General features: G+C 34.5%; 1 protein-coding gene across 1 annotated transcript in view; it reads left to right on the forward strand.

Annotated features, from left to right (window-relative positions):
- Positions 1–19,874, forward strand: part of LOC128992711 (basement membrane-specific heparan sulfate proteoglycan core protein-like) — a 385,028-nt gene that overhangs the window by 324,808 nt on the left and 40,346 nt on the right. Inside the window, exons 46-57 of the mRNA XM_054416431.1 lie at positions 1,085–1,215; positions 2,035–2,215; positions 3,227–3,378; positions 4,211–4,334; positions 5,015–5,138; positions 5,854–6,036; positions 7,742–7,874; positions 11,001–11,118; positions 11,459–11,639; positions 14,517–14,756; positions 15,273–15,547; positions 18,264–18,452. Coding sequence (XP_054272406.1) covers positions 1,085–1,215; positions 2,035–2,215; positions 3,227–3,378; positions 4,211–4,334; positions 5,015–5,138; positions 5,854–6,036; positions 7,742–7,874; positions 11,001–11,118; positions 11,459–11,639; positions 14,517–14,756; positions 15,273–15,547; positions 18,264–18,452 — 2,031 coding nt within the window. The remainder of the gene's footprint in view (positions 1–1,084; positions 1,216–2,034; positions 2,216–3,226; positions 3,379–4,210; positions 4,335–5,014; positions 5,139–5,853; positions 6,037–7,741; positions 7,875–11,000; positions 11,119–11,458; positions 11,640–14,516; positions 14,757–15,272; positions 15,548–18,263; positions 18,453–19,874) is intronic.

Here is a 19,874-nt window from a genome sequence, read left to right on the forward strand (position 1 = left end):
TATAACATTGTTTGTTTGAACGTTTAAATGTTCTATAGAATAAAATCACCTGCCTCAGTATTAATGATTATGAATGAATACATTTAAAAGTTGTAAAAGTTTATAAACCTAAGTAATTTCCAATGACAACAAAATAAACCATATGTATTGAGTTGTTAAAAGCTAGTATAGCTTATATTAGAGTGGATCTAGTGCTCGCCTAGTGTTTAGATGATCACCAGTTCAATTCTGAAAACTTTCTTCGATTTTAGTCTCAAAAACTACCAACCCATGTGCTAAAAGATTTGCACCTGGCAAAATAAAAAAATCAACACTTTACCATCTTCCATCTCATCTTTTATTATGCTGTAATTCTTTACATGTAATATCTGTGTGAGCTTTAATATCTATCACTCATTGTGCTAGTAGAGTTGAAACTAGCTTGTTCATACCCTTCATTTGTTATAGTAGTTAGAAGTTCTGTTTGAGTTTCGTTTAGGCTGCGGCCACACAAGCGTTTTTTCACGAACAAACTCAGCGTGAAAACACGCAAAAATATGAGCAGCATTAAATGTAATGGGGAGTGCCACACGCAGTGTGTTTTCCCGCAGTAGGGGGCGCCTATTTGTTTCAATGCTAATCTAATTTCTCGCATGTTTTCACGCTGCATGAAAAAAACGCCCGTGTGGCCGCAGCCTTAGTATTTCAAGTAGTTTTTTATTTACTTTTCCTATGGTTGTGCTTTTAAATAGAACCTCTGCATATTTTATGACTTTTTATCATCTATGCATTTTCTTAATAAAAAATAAATAAAAAAATGAAATTTTATATTTTTTCAATACATTTTATAGACAAATTACAATTTATATATTTCCATAGTAAATACGTTTTTTGATTCACAAATACAGTTCAGGGATAAATGATTTCATTTCAACTGTTATTTGTTCGGCAGTCTCCTTATGGTTTACTTTCAACTAAAATGCACAAAGCACCTAACAAAATTTGTTATAGCTCAGCTAATTCTTAAATCCAAGATCTTCTCAGTATGTATCATTACTGTTTGCAATGCACGTTGAGATGGTTTTAATCCAAGTATGTGTGATAGGTGGTGGTTCCCCGAGACCAACCCCAGAACAACCGAGGATCTCCATCAGTGTCATAGAACCTACAGTGATTGTCATCGAGGCCGGAAACGACGTCAAATTCCGCTGTGCTGGCAGATCCCTTGTGTCCTCAGTAAGTCTACCAATATTTGCGATAGTAAATACACTTAATGTAAATTCAGGGAAATTCCATTTTTGGATAAAAATGTTATCTGAATGCAATATTTAATATTTCTTATAATTAGTGTTACATATTGTTTTCACCTTTCCGAAATATCTGTTCCCATGTGGATTTAGTAATATTAAACATTGAGTATAAGTTTTGTATTAAAAACCGAATTTCCATTTTTTTCATTATGAAATTTCTGACTTTCTTAAAAAAGAGAACTTTTCATCATTCAAAGTTGGTCAGGAATAGGTGCAATCTCATTGAAAAGTGTAATCTGTAAATTCATATATACCAAATTACATTTTACCAAAACCATCTTGTTTTCCTCATTCTTCCACTAGTTTAATACTCTTTGTGAAAAAAGATAATGCATATACGTCCGAAAACAAAAGTATGAGTTTAAGAAGTTACCTTGTGTTCAATGGATTTTACAGTGTCAGTTTACCTCATAGTCTCCACTATTAGTTTCTTTTGTGATGACAATAGCTGAAAAATGTCTTTGCCATTTACTTTTGCCTCTTACTCCTGCAATTAAGACCCAAGAACGGAAGCCCCCACGAATATTTGTCTTATATCCGTGTCTTCTGCTTCTTTAAATATTATTGGTTCAGGATTTTATCAATAATTGGCTTATTTTTCACTCCTAGAGATAGCACAATTAATTTTTTTTCTTTATAGACCTAGCTACATGCATGTCTGCTACAATAATATTTTAAAGACATTTTACATGAATTTACAATTTTAAAACTTTCAGCATTTTAATGCAAGTATCTAAATCCCCAGGAGCCTGTGGTGTTGTCGTGGAGCAAAGAGAACGGATATTTACCACAAGGACGAGCTTATGATGACAAGAAGGGTCTGTTACTGATCAAGTCGGTCCAGGCTTCTGACTCTGGAACTTACCTCTGTACGGCTTTTGATGGGTTCAAGTATGTCAGCGAAAGAGCAGTTCTCAATGTTGGAGGTAAACTTTTGGAGTAGAATTTGTCATTTAATTTGAAACACTAGTCCCTCTCATTTTATTATTGTAAAATCTGAAACTTGGTGTAACACGTTTTTCATGTCCAATTACTGTTAAATAATAACTTTTTGGAAAGGGATAGAGCATAGCTACCTTCAATGTAAATATTATGTCCAGTGTCTCAGTCTCTAAGTCTCTTTGTTAAACAGATGGGAGATAATTAAATCTCTTAGGTTTGCACAAATAAACACTTCACCAAGAACCTATTGCTATTTCAGAATGATTCTGTAAATTTAAATTTTAAACTGTGAGTGTAAATAGATGTTTATTGACTAATGTTAATAAAATTTTACCTTTATTGCTTTCCTGAAGGAGATCATTTTAAGGAGTTGGTTGTTCGCAAAGGTTGGTGACATTTGTTTATCGTAATTCTTTTCAGTTTGGTTCATTTAAGAATTTTATTTTATTGTTAAATAGTAGAACATGGTAAAATATTCAAAAATTTTTAACATGTATGACTATGAACAAATTAAACTTTAGGAAAATTGTTTACATCCAATTCGTTGTCATTGGCTTATTGTTATCAGCTATGGAGGGAAAGTATGAACAAAAAGTTGAAGAACAACGTTGATGTATGAAAGAAATTTGTTGTATAGGATACTTAACTCTGTTATCATTTATTTCTTTTGAGGCAGCATCGCCACCTAGGTGTGTATTTTAATCTGAATATAAGTGGAAGAACAACGTCAGAACAATCCTAAAATATCGGTGGGCATAAATCTCAAATTGAATGACAGATGCCGGTGGAGCGACTGACGGACCTGGGTCGGAACTGCGCCGGATGAGTGTAGTTAGCACAACGGGAAACCTATTTAAAAAATACATTTCTGACTGTAAAGCAGCTGATGTGGAACTGATGAGTGTAAATCAACCTTAAGCAATGGTATTGCAAACTTGGTCACTTAACACTAGTGTGTCTTGCATTCTACTACCATAACAATTGTCTTTATGTAGGTTCGCAGCCAGTACGCCCCGTGGTGACTGTGTCCCCCTCAGTGCTGGATGTAAGGGAAGGTGAGCCAGTAGAGTTCCGTTGTGACGCTACAGGAGTGCCAGCCCCAACACTGCAGTGGGTCGGAGATCGCTCTAGCAGGCTGCCACCTCAGGTAGATGAAAAACTATTTAAAAACATTTGATTTGAATTAACAACGTTGTGTTCAAAGTTTTAAGAGAATGTTAGCCATGTTGTTTATCCGTTTTTCTTCACCCTCCAGTTTTTGTCTTCTGAATGTGGTGATAAGTCCTTGTATCTGACGAAAGCTTCTCCTCTTCACTTACAGTAGAGTTTTCCCTATCAGAAATTCCTCTTTTATGTTATCTCGCTTCTTTCAATTCTCCATTTTCTGCAATTTTCTATTTTTGCCACTCTTTCTACAGTATTTTTTTTTACATGACCAAACCAAACATTTCTCGTTATTCAGATTTTTTAATATTATTCTGTCACATTCAAAATGTTGTCTAATACCAGTGCTTCTGATCGAAACTTGACTTTTTTTTGTACTTATGTCAACAAGATATAATTTTGAAGCTTTGTTGTTTTAATTTAATTCAAACTCTTTACTATGGATTACATTTCCTAAAAGGTTTGTATGCTGTAATTTCTCTTTTGACGCCATGTTTCAATCTGGATTTATTTTAGCTACTAAATGCTTTTACTGTTCCTTATTTTGTCATTAGTTACCAATTGTTACAGTAAAGCTTGTTATTGCCAATGCTTTAAAACTTGCAAAAACTAATACCGTAACTCAGTAGCATTCAAGGGTAGCTCAATTTTATTTGCTACATCAAATTATTCTAATGATGACTTTTCACGAAGATATTGTTTAGTCTCACTAAACTTTGTATTCCCATTTCATATGGTATTTTATTCTCATGTAGCAGTTATCTAATAAATTATCAAACAATGGTGATATTTTTAACATTGTTTGTTTTCTCCAGTCATCATTCGCCAGTGGCGTGTTCCGCATTCCATATGCCTCCCTGCAAGACGAAGGCACTTACACCTGTACGGCTATCAACTCTGAAGGAGATGACTCTGAAACTGTGTCTTTGTATGTGAGAAGTAAGTAAAAATAATTCAAAGCTTTTGGCAGTTAAGAATTTATTTTTAAACGAATAAAGTAGAGCGAAGCAAGATTGATAAAAGAGAGTCCAGAGGATAATGGACACAAAAAAGGCAAAAATACATAAAACTGGTATTTTGTTCTAGCTTATCTTCTCTCTGAAAAAGCCCTAAGGACGAATATCAGTGTTGTTTTGTGGCCTTTTTATTATGTACCTATCTGTTAGCAATGAACTCAAATTTTTCATTTAAGCTAGTTGAACTCTATCCCTTTGAAAAATTGTAATCAGCCACATTTCTTTTTTTTAACAAAATAATATTTTTGCTGATCATGTAAGTTTACATTAGAGAAGTTATAATTAATTTGTGTTTACCAACCAAACCAAGTAATATCAATAGAAATGTTCATTTTCAAATTTACAATCTGTTGGTTACCAAAAACAGGTGTATACGCCATTATCAGTGTTAATTGGTGATTCAAAGGTTATAATAACATCATTAAACTATTTAAAAAAAAAAATGTTATAAAGATTCACCAATTATTGATCTTAATTAAGGTTTATAGTTACTATATTTATAGAAATAGAAATGCACCATTGCTTGCATTCTTGTAAAGCAAATCACTTTAGTTAACATTTGTTTATAAACGTTTTTAATTGCCTCATAATTACTTTTTGTAGGTGCTCCCCCCACTCTTCCACCGATGCCAGAAGTCCGTTTGAGTATTCAGCCTAGTGACTACAGTGGGTCAACCGGGGAAACAGTGCGGCTGGAATGTACTGCTTCCAACCCTCGCAACATACGGTAATTTCAAATTTTTTTATGTTTTATTGTGTCACGGGATTGACAAATTTATAAACTCACATTATTAAAGAAAACCACTGTCAATGATGTAACAGTTTCCACTACGATTCGTTTTCACTAAGAATCTCACAGTCCCCAACAATTAAAATAAAAAAACTAAAAGCTGAAAAATATTAGCTGAATAAAAAAGTGGATTGCTTTAGTATGTATAGCCTGAACGTTACGGTATATCTTTAATCTGAAGACAAGTTGTTATGATTTTAATTTTTAATTCTGGACTGAGTTGTCTTTTTTGAAGTTCTTCCAATTAGTAATACTGGCTAGAGAAAAGTAAAAATAAAAATTATATTGAGTAGGTTCCGTGTGTAAAAAAAAATATGTTTCGCGAAGAGAAAAATTTAAAAAAATGTAAAGTAAGAAATTGTTGTGCTTTAGCTAAGCCCATGTATTTAATAAGTGTGATTATTGGATCTGTTTACCTTGTAATATTACTAACACAATAAATTCTTAATTAAAAAAAAAATACATTTCTAAGAGCTAGAGTACAAGTAGATGTGTGTTGGTAACTAAATCTAATAACATAATTTTCACAATGTACCTAAGAAAATTTTTTTTATTAAAAATAAAATAGTTTTTTTTTTGTTAAAGTTTAAATTGTGACAAATATCACACGACTCTTGGTTACACTAGTTTTACAATTCACATTTGCTCGTAGGCTACAGTGGTCCAGGCAGGATGGAGAGTTGTCGGCCAACGCCAGAGACGCTGACGGCATCTTCACCATCTACAATCCTCAGCCGAGTGACAGCGGAATCTACATTTGTGCCGCAGTGGACAGATCTACCGGCACTCCACTGCGCGAGACCAGAGCCAGAGTCAACATCAACCAGCCTCAGAGGTCAGTGTAATATTGTTAAAAAATGTTCTCTTTCTTCTCAGTTAATAAACTCTGTTATAGGCGTAATGATCTATTTCATGCTAAACGTGTGTGACTTGTTCACTTTGTTTTTAATGCTGAAGTAGACATTCCATACATTAGTCAATGATGCTGTGGTATTGTGTAAATATTGTATACATTATAGCATAGGTTAAACATACTCCCTCGGTAGATATTTCATTCTCATGGATCAGCTGAAGATTGTATTGTTAGTTCCGTCCATTGTTGCTGGAACGGTATTTTTGTTTACAAGTTGATTTTTGTTAATTCAGTTACTTAAAACCTGGTTTAACCAAATAAAACAATTCAATCCTAAATAATTACTTGTCTTCTAGTTATATTAGCAAACAGTAAAGTACAAATCATTAAGTTTATCAACCTTTTGATAATAGAAACAAAATGTTGTCAACACTAACGCCCAGTGTCACCAATGTGAAATAGAGAAGAAAATCCAGCTTCAACCTTTACAATAGGATGAGAGAGCCACTTGAGATGGTTAGTCTATGATCATAGTGACGTGAGGAAACAATCAAATTTACTGCTCAGTATTGCATAATGTTACTCTTGAAGTTTGTCAAAAAATTGTTAAATTAAGTCCCCTGATTTGTTTAAAAATGCTATTCACACCCTTATATTTATACAGGGTGGGGCAGGGAAGTATCCCTAATTTTAAAGGTAAATTAAAAGACAACCAAAAATGTTAGAGCCAAACTTTTTATTGAGATTAAAAGGTTACATCTGGGAGTTTATTTTAATATAACTTTACTTGGTTTTAAACAGCATATCCTGCAAGTTGTGTCCCTAATCTTAAATGCATTACTGCATTCTGGTTCTGGAGTTCATTATAACTTTGTGAAGCTTTTGTTGTGGAAAGAGGCAACATTCTAGGTGAATTGCATCCTTCAAGGCATCTAGGGTCTTCCCTTGAACTACCCTAGGCTTAGCATCACTCCAATAGAGCACATTCTGCTTATTTACCCGCTCCAGGAATATGGAAGTGTGCCTCGTCACTAAACAAAACCCGAGCAGCATGAGGTAGTCCCGCAATTAAGATTATTTCACATGCCTGCATTCGTTGTTGCCAGTCCCTTTGTGTGAGTTCATGAGCAACTACCCTCTTGTATAGATGGAGGTGTAACATGTGTCCTCATGGAGAATACGAGGCACAGTACGATTAGACAACGCCAGCGCGGATGCATGCTTACAAGGAGAACTTGAGGAGAATGCAAAATCGATCTTCTGACAAGGTCAATGTTTTCAGGACTCCGGACAGTTCTTTGAGCTCCAAATATCCTTCGCAATACACCACCACATACACGAAAGTAATTCACCCACACCAAATTGTAATAGCTTTGCGACAGGCCACCCGATAACCCGACAGCCAATGGTAGCTGCACAGCAACAATAGACAGATTTTTGAAAAAAATACATCTCGAGTGCAAAAGCACATTGGTCACTCGAACAAGCCATATCTACTACTGATAGTGATATTTTTAGAAATTCCCAAAACAAAAGCTTCATTTGAGCCTAACCCCATTCCTCCAGCACACCCCCACTACTCACAGTACCATCTTAAAAGTAGGGATATTTCCCTGCCCCACCCTGTATCCTTCAATCTAGTGCTAAAGTCTAGTAATTACTTTACAATCTACTTTGTATTCTACAGGCCGCAGCCTACAATCAGTATCAGCCCTCCCAGACAGACAGTTTCGCAAGGGTCAGTAGCGGAACTGAGGTGTGTGGCCAGTGGACCCATACAATGGTCAAAGGCTGGAGACACAATGCCTCCTAATGCTAAGGTGAGTGATGTTTGGTTGTATTGACATTATTTCTTTATTAGCATCGAACAAGGTTTGAAAATTTAAAATTCATGTAGTCAGCTGATGAGTGTTAAGTGATAGCATTGACTATTGGATACAGAAGTCTATAAATAGTCAAAGGTGATAGCCAGAGTTTCCTATTGGAATTGTCTATAGTAAAAACTAAAAACTTTAACCTTACTGCAGACTACTGATATATGTGTTGATCAAAGGACAGGGAAAAAGAATTAAGTGTAGAGCTACAGGATCAAAATAATCGTTAAAAATCCTAAGGATGCTGGTTTGATCCTGATCAATGGCTTTCTCTTGACGGGCTTTTCAAATATGTATGCTTTCCAAAAACAGAATGCCATTAGATTGGACAATGACAATAAGATTAGGACCGTTCTCTTGTAAAAATGTAAAAATTGTGACTACTACCAGGCACATAATCATGAAAAATTTTCCTATTAGATTCTGAAACCATTTATTTGATTAAAATACACTTACTATTATTGTTTACAGTGTCTTAACAGATGTTTTGTTCAAAATCAGCCTATATTTGGATTATTTTACCTTTTGATTTCGTCTAGTATGTTTATGAATTCATTTTTAACCTCTTCGTTCACAAGTTTTATTGTCAAAACTGAATTTATCTTATGCACGACAGAGCAAAAACCTAGGTCTACCAATAAGTTAAATAACAAAAGGTAACTTTTTGGTTCCATTGAGAAATCTCTAATGTCGTTGACAATATACCTAATCTGGTAAATATGATTACCAGTTATTTTATTCGGTATTGTAATGTTTCCTCCATCACAAAGTGTTTTAAATTTCTCACTGATTAATGGGTAGTGTTTAGATTTTAATGTTTGTTTGATTACGTTTATGTTTATGTTCTGTTTTTTAACCCAATAGTTACTAAATTGATTTGATTCCAAGTACTTAAGAACTGAATAAATGTTAAATATCTCTTGACTACTATTTGCAATTTTATATCCACCATACCAATTTTTAATCTCACTGAGTCTATTTGTAATCCCAAATCTCCTTGCTAATATTAACAGTTCACTTTCTTGAAGACCGTAAAACTCATTAAAAACATGTTTGCTTGTGAAAGATAAATGTTTTATTTCTGAGTCAAAATGACCGAACGCATACACTGGTGGTATTGAAGCATTTATAAGGGTAACTTCTATCAGATCTGATTCTGAGTCCCAATAATCTACAAGTACTTGAATCATTTCCTCAAGATGTTCTCCTATCTTCTCTGGAACCCAGTGCCAACGTGATTTCCTCTCAAACATTATATCTTGTGTAGGAGAATCGTAGTTATCTACCAACAAGATAACTTTCTTCTCAAAATGTTTCACCAAGAGTTTTGCCAAATTTCTCAATCTCTCTTGATGCCATAATGGATGGTCGAGCAAGTAAGACATGTTCGGTAGAAATTTATAGTTGTGTTCAAAAGCTAATTTATCTTTCTCACTCAGTCGTTCACTTTTTAACAAGTATTTGTGGTTAGAAAATAATTGTTTGATTAACTCAATCAATCTTTTCGTAAAGTGAAACCCTTCTTCCCCAACAAGTCTTTTAAAGTCTAAATATATCGTAGGATACTGTCCAAAATGATCTTGAACAAACTTCTTCCTCTTAAATATATTCAAGAAATCAAAACCTTCAGTTTTGTTGTATGGCTTTGAAAATATCTTGTAATTATCTGTCAATATAGGAGTGATGGTACTTCCATTTTGGTAAACTTGAACTTCAAAAAACCTTTTGATCATATCGAGGTTTGTTGTCTTTCCAAATTGGTTCGGAGTTTTCACAACAATGTGGGGTCTAGACTGGTTAAACAACACTTCAATCATCATTGTTTTGTCTAGGAATGCATCAGAGCTCAATACTTCTTCAAATTTACTGTGTTCTGATATAACTTTGGCCTAAAAGAACAAATTTTAAGAAAATTATGTGGATTTGGATTTGAGTCAATCCTTACCTATTGTATAATGGGTTTTTTTTTCCTTAAGTTATCTTTAGTAACCATAATTTTCTAGTGTTTTGTGAAGATTTTATTTTCATAAAAAACAATTGTTAAACAGTTTTTTTTTTATAATACCCAGTATTAAAAAAATTGAAACAACAACTGCGACTTAGCCATTAGCTACTTTCTGTCTATATTATGCACTCTTAACCTGTCTAATTTTTTTTTTATAAAGAAATTATTTATTTGGATAGATTATAATGAATATTTTATACAGCATATAGTTATGGTTGTCAAATTTCTTAAAACAAAAACATTTGTATTAATTGTAACTGTTTAAAGTTATAATAAATAAAATAGCTACTTACACTACAAAACCTGATGAATCAATACACTAAAAGTTCCTATTTATTTACAAATGTAATCAACTACTCACAGAACTCATCACAGCGAAGAGATGAATAAAATTAAACCGTGTCAACATTGACATCCACATTAAAAACAAGATGTTTTATTGTTTTGTTAATCACTGTTTATCAAGATGTTAATCTATGAAATTGAAATCTGTTGGGTATGATTGTTGTTCTTGCAGCTAAAAAGTACTCATTCACATTTTGAGGTTGAAATAAAACAATAAAAAGAACGTAGAACCCTACTCTCTACAAAATCTCTCCTCTTTTGTCTGTAATGAGTAGCTAGAACTGAATCAATAAAAATTTGAAGTATCTACACTAAACCATTCCAGTCCAAAAGTTACCTAATTAATTAACATTTTGTATACAGCCCATACTAGTCTCTTAATTTTTAGTCTAATTACTTGCTAATGCCCAAGATAATTTTTCTCCTTTGACGTCCTGCTCCTATTTTACTCCACCATCCAGTGTCCTTAGGTATCTTTCCTAACTACTAGTCTGCTACCTTAGCCTTGGTTACTACCACCCTAAGTTATTGGGGTGTATTCATGGTTAAAGAGAAAAGATTGACTAAAAAAGATTCTTACAGTGGAACACCTGAAACAATTCCTATCTAATAACGGTCTAATACGGATGCTATTCGCTAACCAAGATTTCACTAAAAATTATTTAACGTTGCTCAATTAAAATGTTACATGCTCTTTATATAGTTATCGGTTTTGTTTGCAGATTGACGGAATGATTCTGCGTATAGAGAACGTCCAAGTTAGAGACCGAGGAGTGTACGTGTGCCAAGTTGATGGACCTGGAGGACTCAACAGAATAACCAGCATTCTGGAAGTGGAACGTAAGTATATACCTAGATTTTTAACACTTTGAGCTCGAATGTCCGAAATATCGGATGCAAGATAACCAAACTTCCACTTACGACTATCGATGTGATTATATCAGCTTTGTCACACCAACATTGTTGGTGATGGTGAGTTTTTGCTAAAGAATAATAGGAGGTATTTTACATAACAATTAGTAATAAATAAACAAAGTTTTTACTATAATTCATGATTTTAAAGTTTTTACCTTGTTTCAGAATATAGAATCTGATCCGGTACTCATGTAGTCAAGTCCAATAGATGTACTTGTTATGTAACAAGATTGTAATCCTACGTTTTTTGTTTGTTTTTTTTCAGGCCGAGAGATTCCAGAGATTGAGTTGTACCCAAGGGCGTCCCAGACTGTCAACGAGGGCGGAAGCGCTTTGTTCCAGTGTCGGGTCACTAAGGGAATTCCGGAACCGACGCTTCACTGGAGCAGAGTGGACGGGACTCCACTGTCTCGCCAGGTGGAACAGCTTCCAGGCGGAGTACTGCGGTGAGAGTGATCAAATAATCACTGTCCTTACACTAAAGCATGTCCATTTCCATTAATGTAGTTTTTAATTAATTGACTATAATTATGGTACAATACCTCGTCAAGTAATCCAAATGTCGATTGTCAGGTTAACAACCTACATGTTGCGCTGTAAATGCGGCATCGTCAGGGTTACAAAACATGATAAGATATCGATGTCACACGCACACAATAAATAGACGAACATGAACATTTAATTAACATTGATAGTAGAACCTACTACCTGCGCCGGGACCGTCCGTGTCGTGTGCGTGTGATAGGCCTATCAATGTTAATGAAATGTTCGTGTTCGTGTATTTATTGTGTGCGTGTGACATCGATGTCTTATCATGTTTTGTAACCCTGAGGATGCCGCATTTACGGCGTAACCTGACAATCGACATTTGGATTACTTGACGAGGTATTGTACCATAATTATAGTCATAGATAGTAATCCAGGGGCCATCAACATGGAATTTAATTAATTTGTGTGTATCTACACCACAAACATTTCTTAATGTTTTTACTAGTAAAGGTCCAAACCTTGGCCTTGTTACTATTTTATTATGTTCTACCGTCACATCCTATGATGCTGAGCTGGAGTCCAGAATTTTTTTACATATTACTTCAGGCTAGGCCTAGAGGGCTGTGGTATTATCACAGCAAAATTCATTGGTGATTAGTAGGATTCAAACCCAGAACTTCAAATACCAAAGCCCTGCACTCTAGACCAGCTTGTTCCCCAGTCTTATCTCTATCTAATGCTAATGTTGTGTACATGATGTTCTCAATGGTGCAAATGTCGAATTACTCTTTAAAACATTTCTGGATCTCATAAATAAAATCAAAGTTTGATGCAAAGCCCCAGAATTAAATGCCATATTGAAGAATTGAATAGAAGTATGCACTATACAGGGTGGCTGAAAAGTAACTTACACCCCCCCCTTAACCTTTCAACCATTTGAGATATTTTAAATCGGTTTGCAGCAACCTTCTTAGATATGAGGGGCTACAATAATTATGGTCAGTTTTGAAAATTTTGCCCTTAGGGGTAGCGGGGGTAGGGGGTAGCTCAAAATTTTTAAATGACAAGTATAGTCGAGTTTGGTATCATTTTACAGGTCTTGACGAAACATAAACATTGACATAAAGAAAACCAAAATCGGTCCACTAATAACAAAATGGCGCCCAAAAACGTTTCAAATCGAAATAACCATAAGGGTGGCAAAAAATTAACTTGCACCCTCTTTAACTTTTTGACTATTTGAGATATTTGAAATCGGTTTGCGGCAACTTGTTTGGATATAAAGGGCTACAATAATTATGGTCAGTTTTGAAAATTTTGCCCTTAGAGGTATCACGGGTAGGGGGTAGCTCAAAATGTTCAAATAGCAAGTATAGTCGAGTTTGGTATCATTTTGTAGGTCTTGACGAAACATAACAATTAACATAAAGAAAATAGAAATCGGACAATTAATAACAAAGTTTTGAAAATTTTGCCCTTAGGGGTATCGGGGGTAGGGGGTAGCTCAAAATGTTCAAATAGCAAGTATAGTCGAGTTTGGTATCATTTTTTAGGTCTTGACGAAACATAACAATTAACATAAAGAAAATAGAAATCGGACAATTAATAACAAATGGCAGTTCAAAATTACTTTAAATAACCATTGTCTCAATCATTTTTAGCTGCCATTTTGTTATTAATGCTCCGATTTTTATTTTCTTTATGTTAATTGTTATGTTTTGTCAAGACCTACAAAATGATACCAAACTCGACTATACTTGCTATTTGAACATTTTGAGCTACCCCTACCCCCGATACCCCTAAGGGAAAAATTTTCAAAATTGACCATAATTATTGTAGCCCTTCATATCCAAACAAGTTGCCGCAAACCAATTTCAAATATCTAAAATAGTTAAAAAGTTAAAGAGGGTGCAAGTTAATTTTTTTCCCACCCTCATGGTTATTTGGATTTGAAACGTTTTAGGGCGCCATTTTGTTATTAGTGGACCGATTTTGGTTTTCTTTATGTCAATGTTTATGTTTCGTTAAGACCTGTCAAATGATACCAAACTCGACTATACTTGTCATTTAAAAATTTTGAGCTACCCCCTACCCCCGCTACCCCTAAGGGCAAAGTTTTCAAAATTGACCATAATTATTGTAGCCCCTCATATCTAAGAAGGTTGCCGCAAACCGATTTAAAATATCTCAAATGGTTGAAAAGTTAAGGGGGGGTGCAAGTTACTTTTCAGCCACCCTGTATAACATCAAACAAGTTTTTAAGTCAATTGAGTTTCATAAACATAAAATAATTTGGTAAAATGCCGAATTCCATCTACTAATTATATTTTCAGTGCTTTTGTTCCAATTTAAATTTGAATCTACATACAAACCGAGAAATTTTGCATCATCATGAACAGCTTAATTTAGGTATTCAAACTCTCTTGCCTGAGCAGTACAAAACTTTACCAATTGGGTTTTATCTTGATTCATTTTTAGACTCTTAATGTTGAACCTGATAGGGCTCAACATAACATAACATGATAGGGGGGGGGGTCCGATAGGGCTTGTTTAAGTTTCAGCTATAATTCTGAATCATTTGATTTGACAACTGCAGTTGTATCGTCGGCATATAAGGTTGTTAGAGACATTTTTAGACAAGTCATTTATTTACAAAATAAAGAGTACAGGTCCAAGAATAGAGCATATGAATAGAATTATGAAATGAGGATGCCACCTAGTTGCATATTTAAACCCGAATATGAGTGAAGGATGAGTGTAGAATGTTGTGAAAAAGGCTTTTGCTTGATTTGTTAGCATTCCAAAGACAATAACCAACTGGACATGTGTTGTAGGTTCAACTCTGCCACAAGAGCAGATGAAGGCCAGTACCTGTGTACAGCGGACAACCCCGAGGGTAGTGCTACGACCGTAGCCGAGCTGGTCGTCCACTCTATGCCTTTGATCACCATCACCCCGCCGGGTCAGAGTGTGAAGGTGTCGCCAGGTCAACGGTTCAGACTAGACTGTCGGGCCTACGGTCACCCAGCACCCACCGTCGTCTGGTCCAAACACCAACCGGGTCTACAGTTCTAGTCAGTATTGCTTGTAGACCTTGAGTTTCATTAGTCATACATAACTAGGGGAATTTTAATCTTTCTGTTGAGTTGTTAAATTTGTTTGAATATTTATTTGACTCAATATAAGAAAAAATTTGAATTATCAAAGTTTCTTATTCTTATATTGTAACCTTATCTTGGATTTTTTAAATGGTTTACTTCTGCATTGTGGATATGAACCTAATAAACTATGTGAATTATTGAGCAGATTTTTTAATTAAATTTTTTTATTGTCACTCCAACGATTATATTTTGTAAATATGTTAAACTGAAGGAAAATTGTCTCCAATTTTATTTATCAAATCTTAGCCAATACAAAACCATTTTTTTTATCAAATCTTAGCCAATACAAAACATTTATTTTTATTGTCAGGTATCTAATTAAAAAAATAATCCCAAGCGTACTAAATACAAAAGTATATCTAGAATGAATGTTTAAACTTGATAAAATTGTGTAACTAACCAACAGCTGTATGTATTCATGAATTTCAGTGAGCCCAAGTCTATTACACCGGAAACGGCTCAGGGAGCAGTGTACGAGATCAAGGGAGCTACACAGGATGATGAGGGAAGTTACACGTGTACTGCTCGCAATGCCGCTGGAGAGGTAGAGGAGAGGATACATCTCATTGTGAGCGATGAGCAGACGACGAGCGGACCAAGCCGAGGCGACATCCCAAGCACAGGCAGCAGCGGAGTGTACATCCCTGACGACGACTTTACTGTTCCCCTCGGCGGACATGTGACCGCCCGCTGTATAGCACAGGGTAAGGTCTTCATCGTTGGCTTCATTGTTACGTTTATATCATTATAATATCAGTATTAGTATGGTTGTGTAAAAATCCGGTTCGGAAGGACCAAAAATGTCCACGTATACTCAGTAGACCAGTGGGAAACAAGACTGAGCTTTAACCCTCGTACAAATGTTATGTAGTTAAGAGTCGGTGCTATTGTAAAGTGTACAGTATTGTAAATAGGTGTGTTGTAAATAGTTTTGATTGTAATATAAGTTGTGTAATTTTTTGTAATATCTGCTCAGTAAGTGTATATACATTTGTAACGGTGGCATTCGAACATGGTAACTTGTATGTAGTTTGTATACTTAAAATGTATTATCAGTATTAATGAATATTTTCAAAATGGTGAACGCTTTATACTCCTGTAATCTAGTGTTTGAATGCAGTGCAATGTATTTCTCAAAACAATAGTGTCGAAACCTAATGGAACGTTTTGTAAGTTTGAGTGACGCAATATTTTTAGTCTATTACTTTTTAAACATGACTGAAACGTGATTAGTTTTCATTTCCTAAATACTATGAGATGTTTTCACCAAAATATAGAGCTTTAATGTAAATGATTTGACAAGCTTCGTGTGAATCGTCTTTCCTGATAATGTACCTCCCAAAAAGCAATAATGTCGTTGTTTGTTTTAAATATTTATTGCTTTGTTACACATAGTATACATTTTGCTATTCTTAGTGTTGGCTAAAAATTTAAAACATATCAACTAGGATAATCTATTGTATATAATCAGTAGTTGTATCAAAGAACTAAAGCAAATATATATAAAAACTAGAGCTTACAAACTAACCTTTCGCTTGGGCTTTGGATGGTAAACAAAGTCGTATGAGTTACTTGGGTTTTACACTTTCCATTCTCAAAACAAATATTTTCATTGGCAATAAGAATATATTGATATTGCGTTTTAGGTGCATTAAGCTAGACACTTTTTAAACTTTGAAAAATACTTAGGCATTTAAATTTTGAACATCGCTTTGATTTGACAAATTATATTTGTAAAAAAAAACTAGTTCACGTTCTTTGGTAAAATAGTAGTAAAACTTTGTCATTTGTTTACCTTCAAAGCTCAGGAAATTCAATAGGTTTTAGTTGCAATTATTTAATGTCTGTGGTTGAATTAGGTATAAAAACCGTAAATGGACATGTTTCACAGTTTACCATTTAAGTCTTGTTAGAAGGACACAAAATTATTTTTTTAGAACGTTAATTAAAATATTAAGTTTAAGTATAATTTATTGGCAGTATTTTTGGCTAAGGGACACAACTATCAACCTTTTTTTCAATCGTTATGGTGTATTTACTGTGTACAATTTGTGATTCACATTATGCAAAAGTTTTTGTTTGCTGCTTCTCACAAGAATATTAATTTTCATCGTTAATAAGTTGTACTTATCATTGACTTTTTTCTTTATCATATCATGGATGCTTGGAGGACTTCTCATAAATGTAAAGGTGGGTGGTACCCCGATTAGAATTTCTCTTTCTCTCTCTTCAATCTCTTAGTTTGTTTCTGCTTCTTATTCTGATTTTGCATTATATTGAGTTGCTTATGGTCTCTCACATCACAGAAGTTTAGTCAAAATTTTCTGGTATTTTTAGAATAACACATTGAGCGCGAGTGACGGGCCGGCCCGCCATGCGCAGTTGGCACACCATGCGTCTGGCGGGCGCGCCCGTCATGTTAGCATAGCAACAACCATGTTTCAACGTGAGCTACGCAATTGCCGGGGAACGTTGTAATCGTTACCAGCCTGTAGCTTAGAATGTGAGCTTTATTCTGGTGTAGGTTGGTACTAAAATTGCCCGTAAAATCCCGTCTGGCAATGCTTTTTTCCCGTTTTCGGAGATTTTCTCTATTCGAGCCATATTACAAAGACTCTGGTTATTGATCCAGGCAGTGCTGCTACCTTTGAGTGTTTCAGTGAACTACGTCCACTATCGGGGTAACACAGAACAATCACCACTGGCTGCTCTTTTGTGATTTGTCTTACTGAGATATTTTGAATGCCAATAGCGATCGCTGATTCAGTCGGGGTTCCGCCCGGGCCTCGCCGCCATTGGCGAGCGCCTGTTTAAAGGTTTTCAGCGCTCAATGTGATAAGCAATTAAAGAATATATATTCTGATTGCTAAAAACAACCTTATTGTCAAATTTAAATACAGTATTAGTATATTTCAAGTTTATCTAAAACATTGACGTTATAATGAATTATAACTTTTAAAAACCTGACGCCAAAAATATTCCAATATTCAAAAATTCTTTTTTTGACCGTTCATTTAAAAAAGGTCTGTATTTATACTTAATTTCACAAATTATCTATCGATTTTCTAAAATCTTACTGTTATGAATGCATGTGTTTACAGTAGTTTTAATGTATTCTTCTGTTGTATAGCTCCATGTTTACCTTTTCTTATATATACAAACCATCAAGATGAATTGTGTATCATTCTACTGTCTAATTGCTTTGAATTAATGTTTTTTTAAGAATAAACTGAGTAACTCATTCAATTCACATAAAATACATAACTGTACCTTTTTTAACATAGAAAGACACAGATATTTTTCAAACACGCTGTATGTTATTGTTTATGTCACAATATACTTTATCCTCTCTACTTTTTTGTTTCCTTATCTGTTTTCCAGCTGTGTGGTTATGTCTAATCGTACAGTTTTTTTGTGCAGGTCCCCAGCAAATCATTATACAGTGGGTGCGCCGCGACGGACAGCCGCTCAGCCCACAAGCCTATGAGCGCAACGGAGAACTCTACATACGCGACGTGCAGTACTCAGATGCAGGTGATTACTCTTGCCAAGGACTCGACGCTCGCGGCGAACCTCTGTTCACAGCCATCGCACACATCAGAGTAATCGGTAAGTTTCAAATTGCTTTATTATTGTTTCATTTTGTAGAAGTATAGAATTTTAGAATTTTCACATCATTAATCTTTTTAATAACTTATTCTTCTAATAAAATTTATGTATACTTAACAAATATTAGGTGAGGTGAAATGACTGCAGAAACTAATGATTCCTCTCATGACAGTTTAATGTGGTTCACTATTAGGTGATTGTTTACAACGCTCTTATCTTAAGAAACACCTTGACACAAGCTTGATTGAATCATCCTAATGTTTAATTACCGAAGCCATTTTCAACTTGATGATGAGGTGTTTTTCAAGTTATAAAACTATAATGTTGACAACACAAACTTACAGTTACTTCAAACTATATTAAAAATGGTTGATGCTACCCAATTTAAGGAGTTTATTCAAAATATTTTAAATCACTAGTATTTGTCTATTTTTGCTCACAGAAAAGGAACAATACTGTCCTAAAGGTAATGTTTTGATACTTAAACATGATATTGTTGTCGTTACTTTGCACCATTTTGGGAAAGTTTTGAACATGCTTAAAAATTAAAAAATTTTCATAAAGCTAAAATCAACTGATTTTCTTATATTTTCTCTGATTCTTAACTGTTCAGGGTATCAAAACTTTCTCATCTCCTCAGTATTTATTGCACAGTAACCTAACTTAGATTTTCGTATGCACTTTATATTTGATGTATCATTGTTTATTTTTCTTTGTACTATAATGTTATTTATTTTTCATAATTTTATGGTCTTCTATCCCAATTAAAATGAGCCCCTTTCTCTATAAAACTATAGTGATGCTGGAAAAAATACAGAGAAGATTATAAACAAACTTTTTTAGGATATTGCACATTTTAGCGAATTTCCCTATAGGGAAGTAGCTATTACCGTAGGTCTCATGGTAAGACCTGGGCGCGGGACCGATTTACTTTTTCATTTTGATGTCCCCAGAGGCCAAAAACACTAATCGTTCAAATTCATATATATATATATATGTGTCCGTTAGCGCGATAACTCGAGCAAAAATGATCCGATTTCGATGAAATTTGGTATGAACGTGTAAACCTACGTTTATTCGAACGAGTTCGCGAACCAGCATGATCGGACTATGGGAACGGGGGTTTACGGGGGGTATTATGGGGTAAAAATGGGGATTTTGCAATTTCTTTTTAAACTGTTTTGTAGAGCTTAAAAAAATAAATAATTTAGTATATTGAAGCGCTGTTGTATGCCTAACGGTCACGGAGAAAATTAAAAAATAGTGTAATTTAAAATTCCCATGTTATTCTTATGGAGAAAATGAAAATTGTTGTAGTTTACTTGTTTATGGATATATATTGATAAAATTTGGCAAATTTATTTATTTCATCGTATACTATTGACATATAGTCAAAAAACACTTTTTACCTTTCCCGTAGCA

Source organism: Macrosteles quadrilineatus, unplaced genomic scaffold (genome assembly GCF_028750875.1).
Source record: "Macrosteles quadrilineatus isolate MER2022 unplaced genomic scaffold, UCM_ALF_1.0 Scaffold_4__1_contigs__length_99947679, whole genome shotgun sequence".
Classification (NCBI taxonomy): Eukaryota; Metazoa; Arthropoda; class Insecta; order Hemiptera; family Cicadellidae; genus Macrosteles; species Macrosteles quadrilineatus.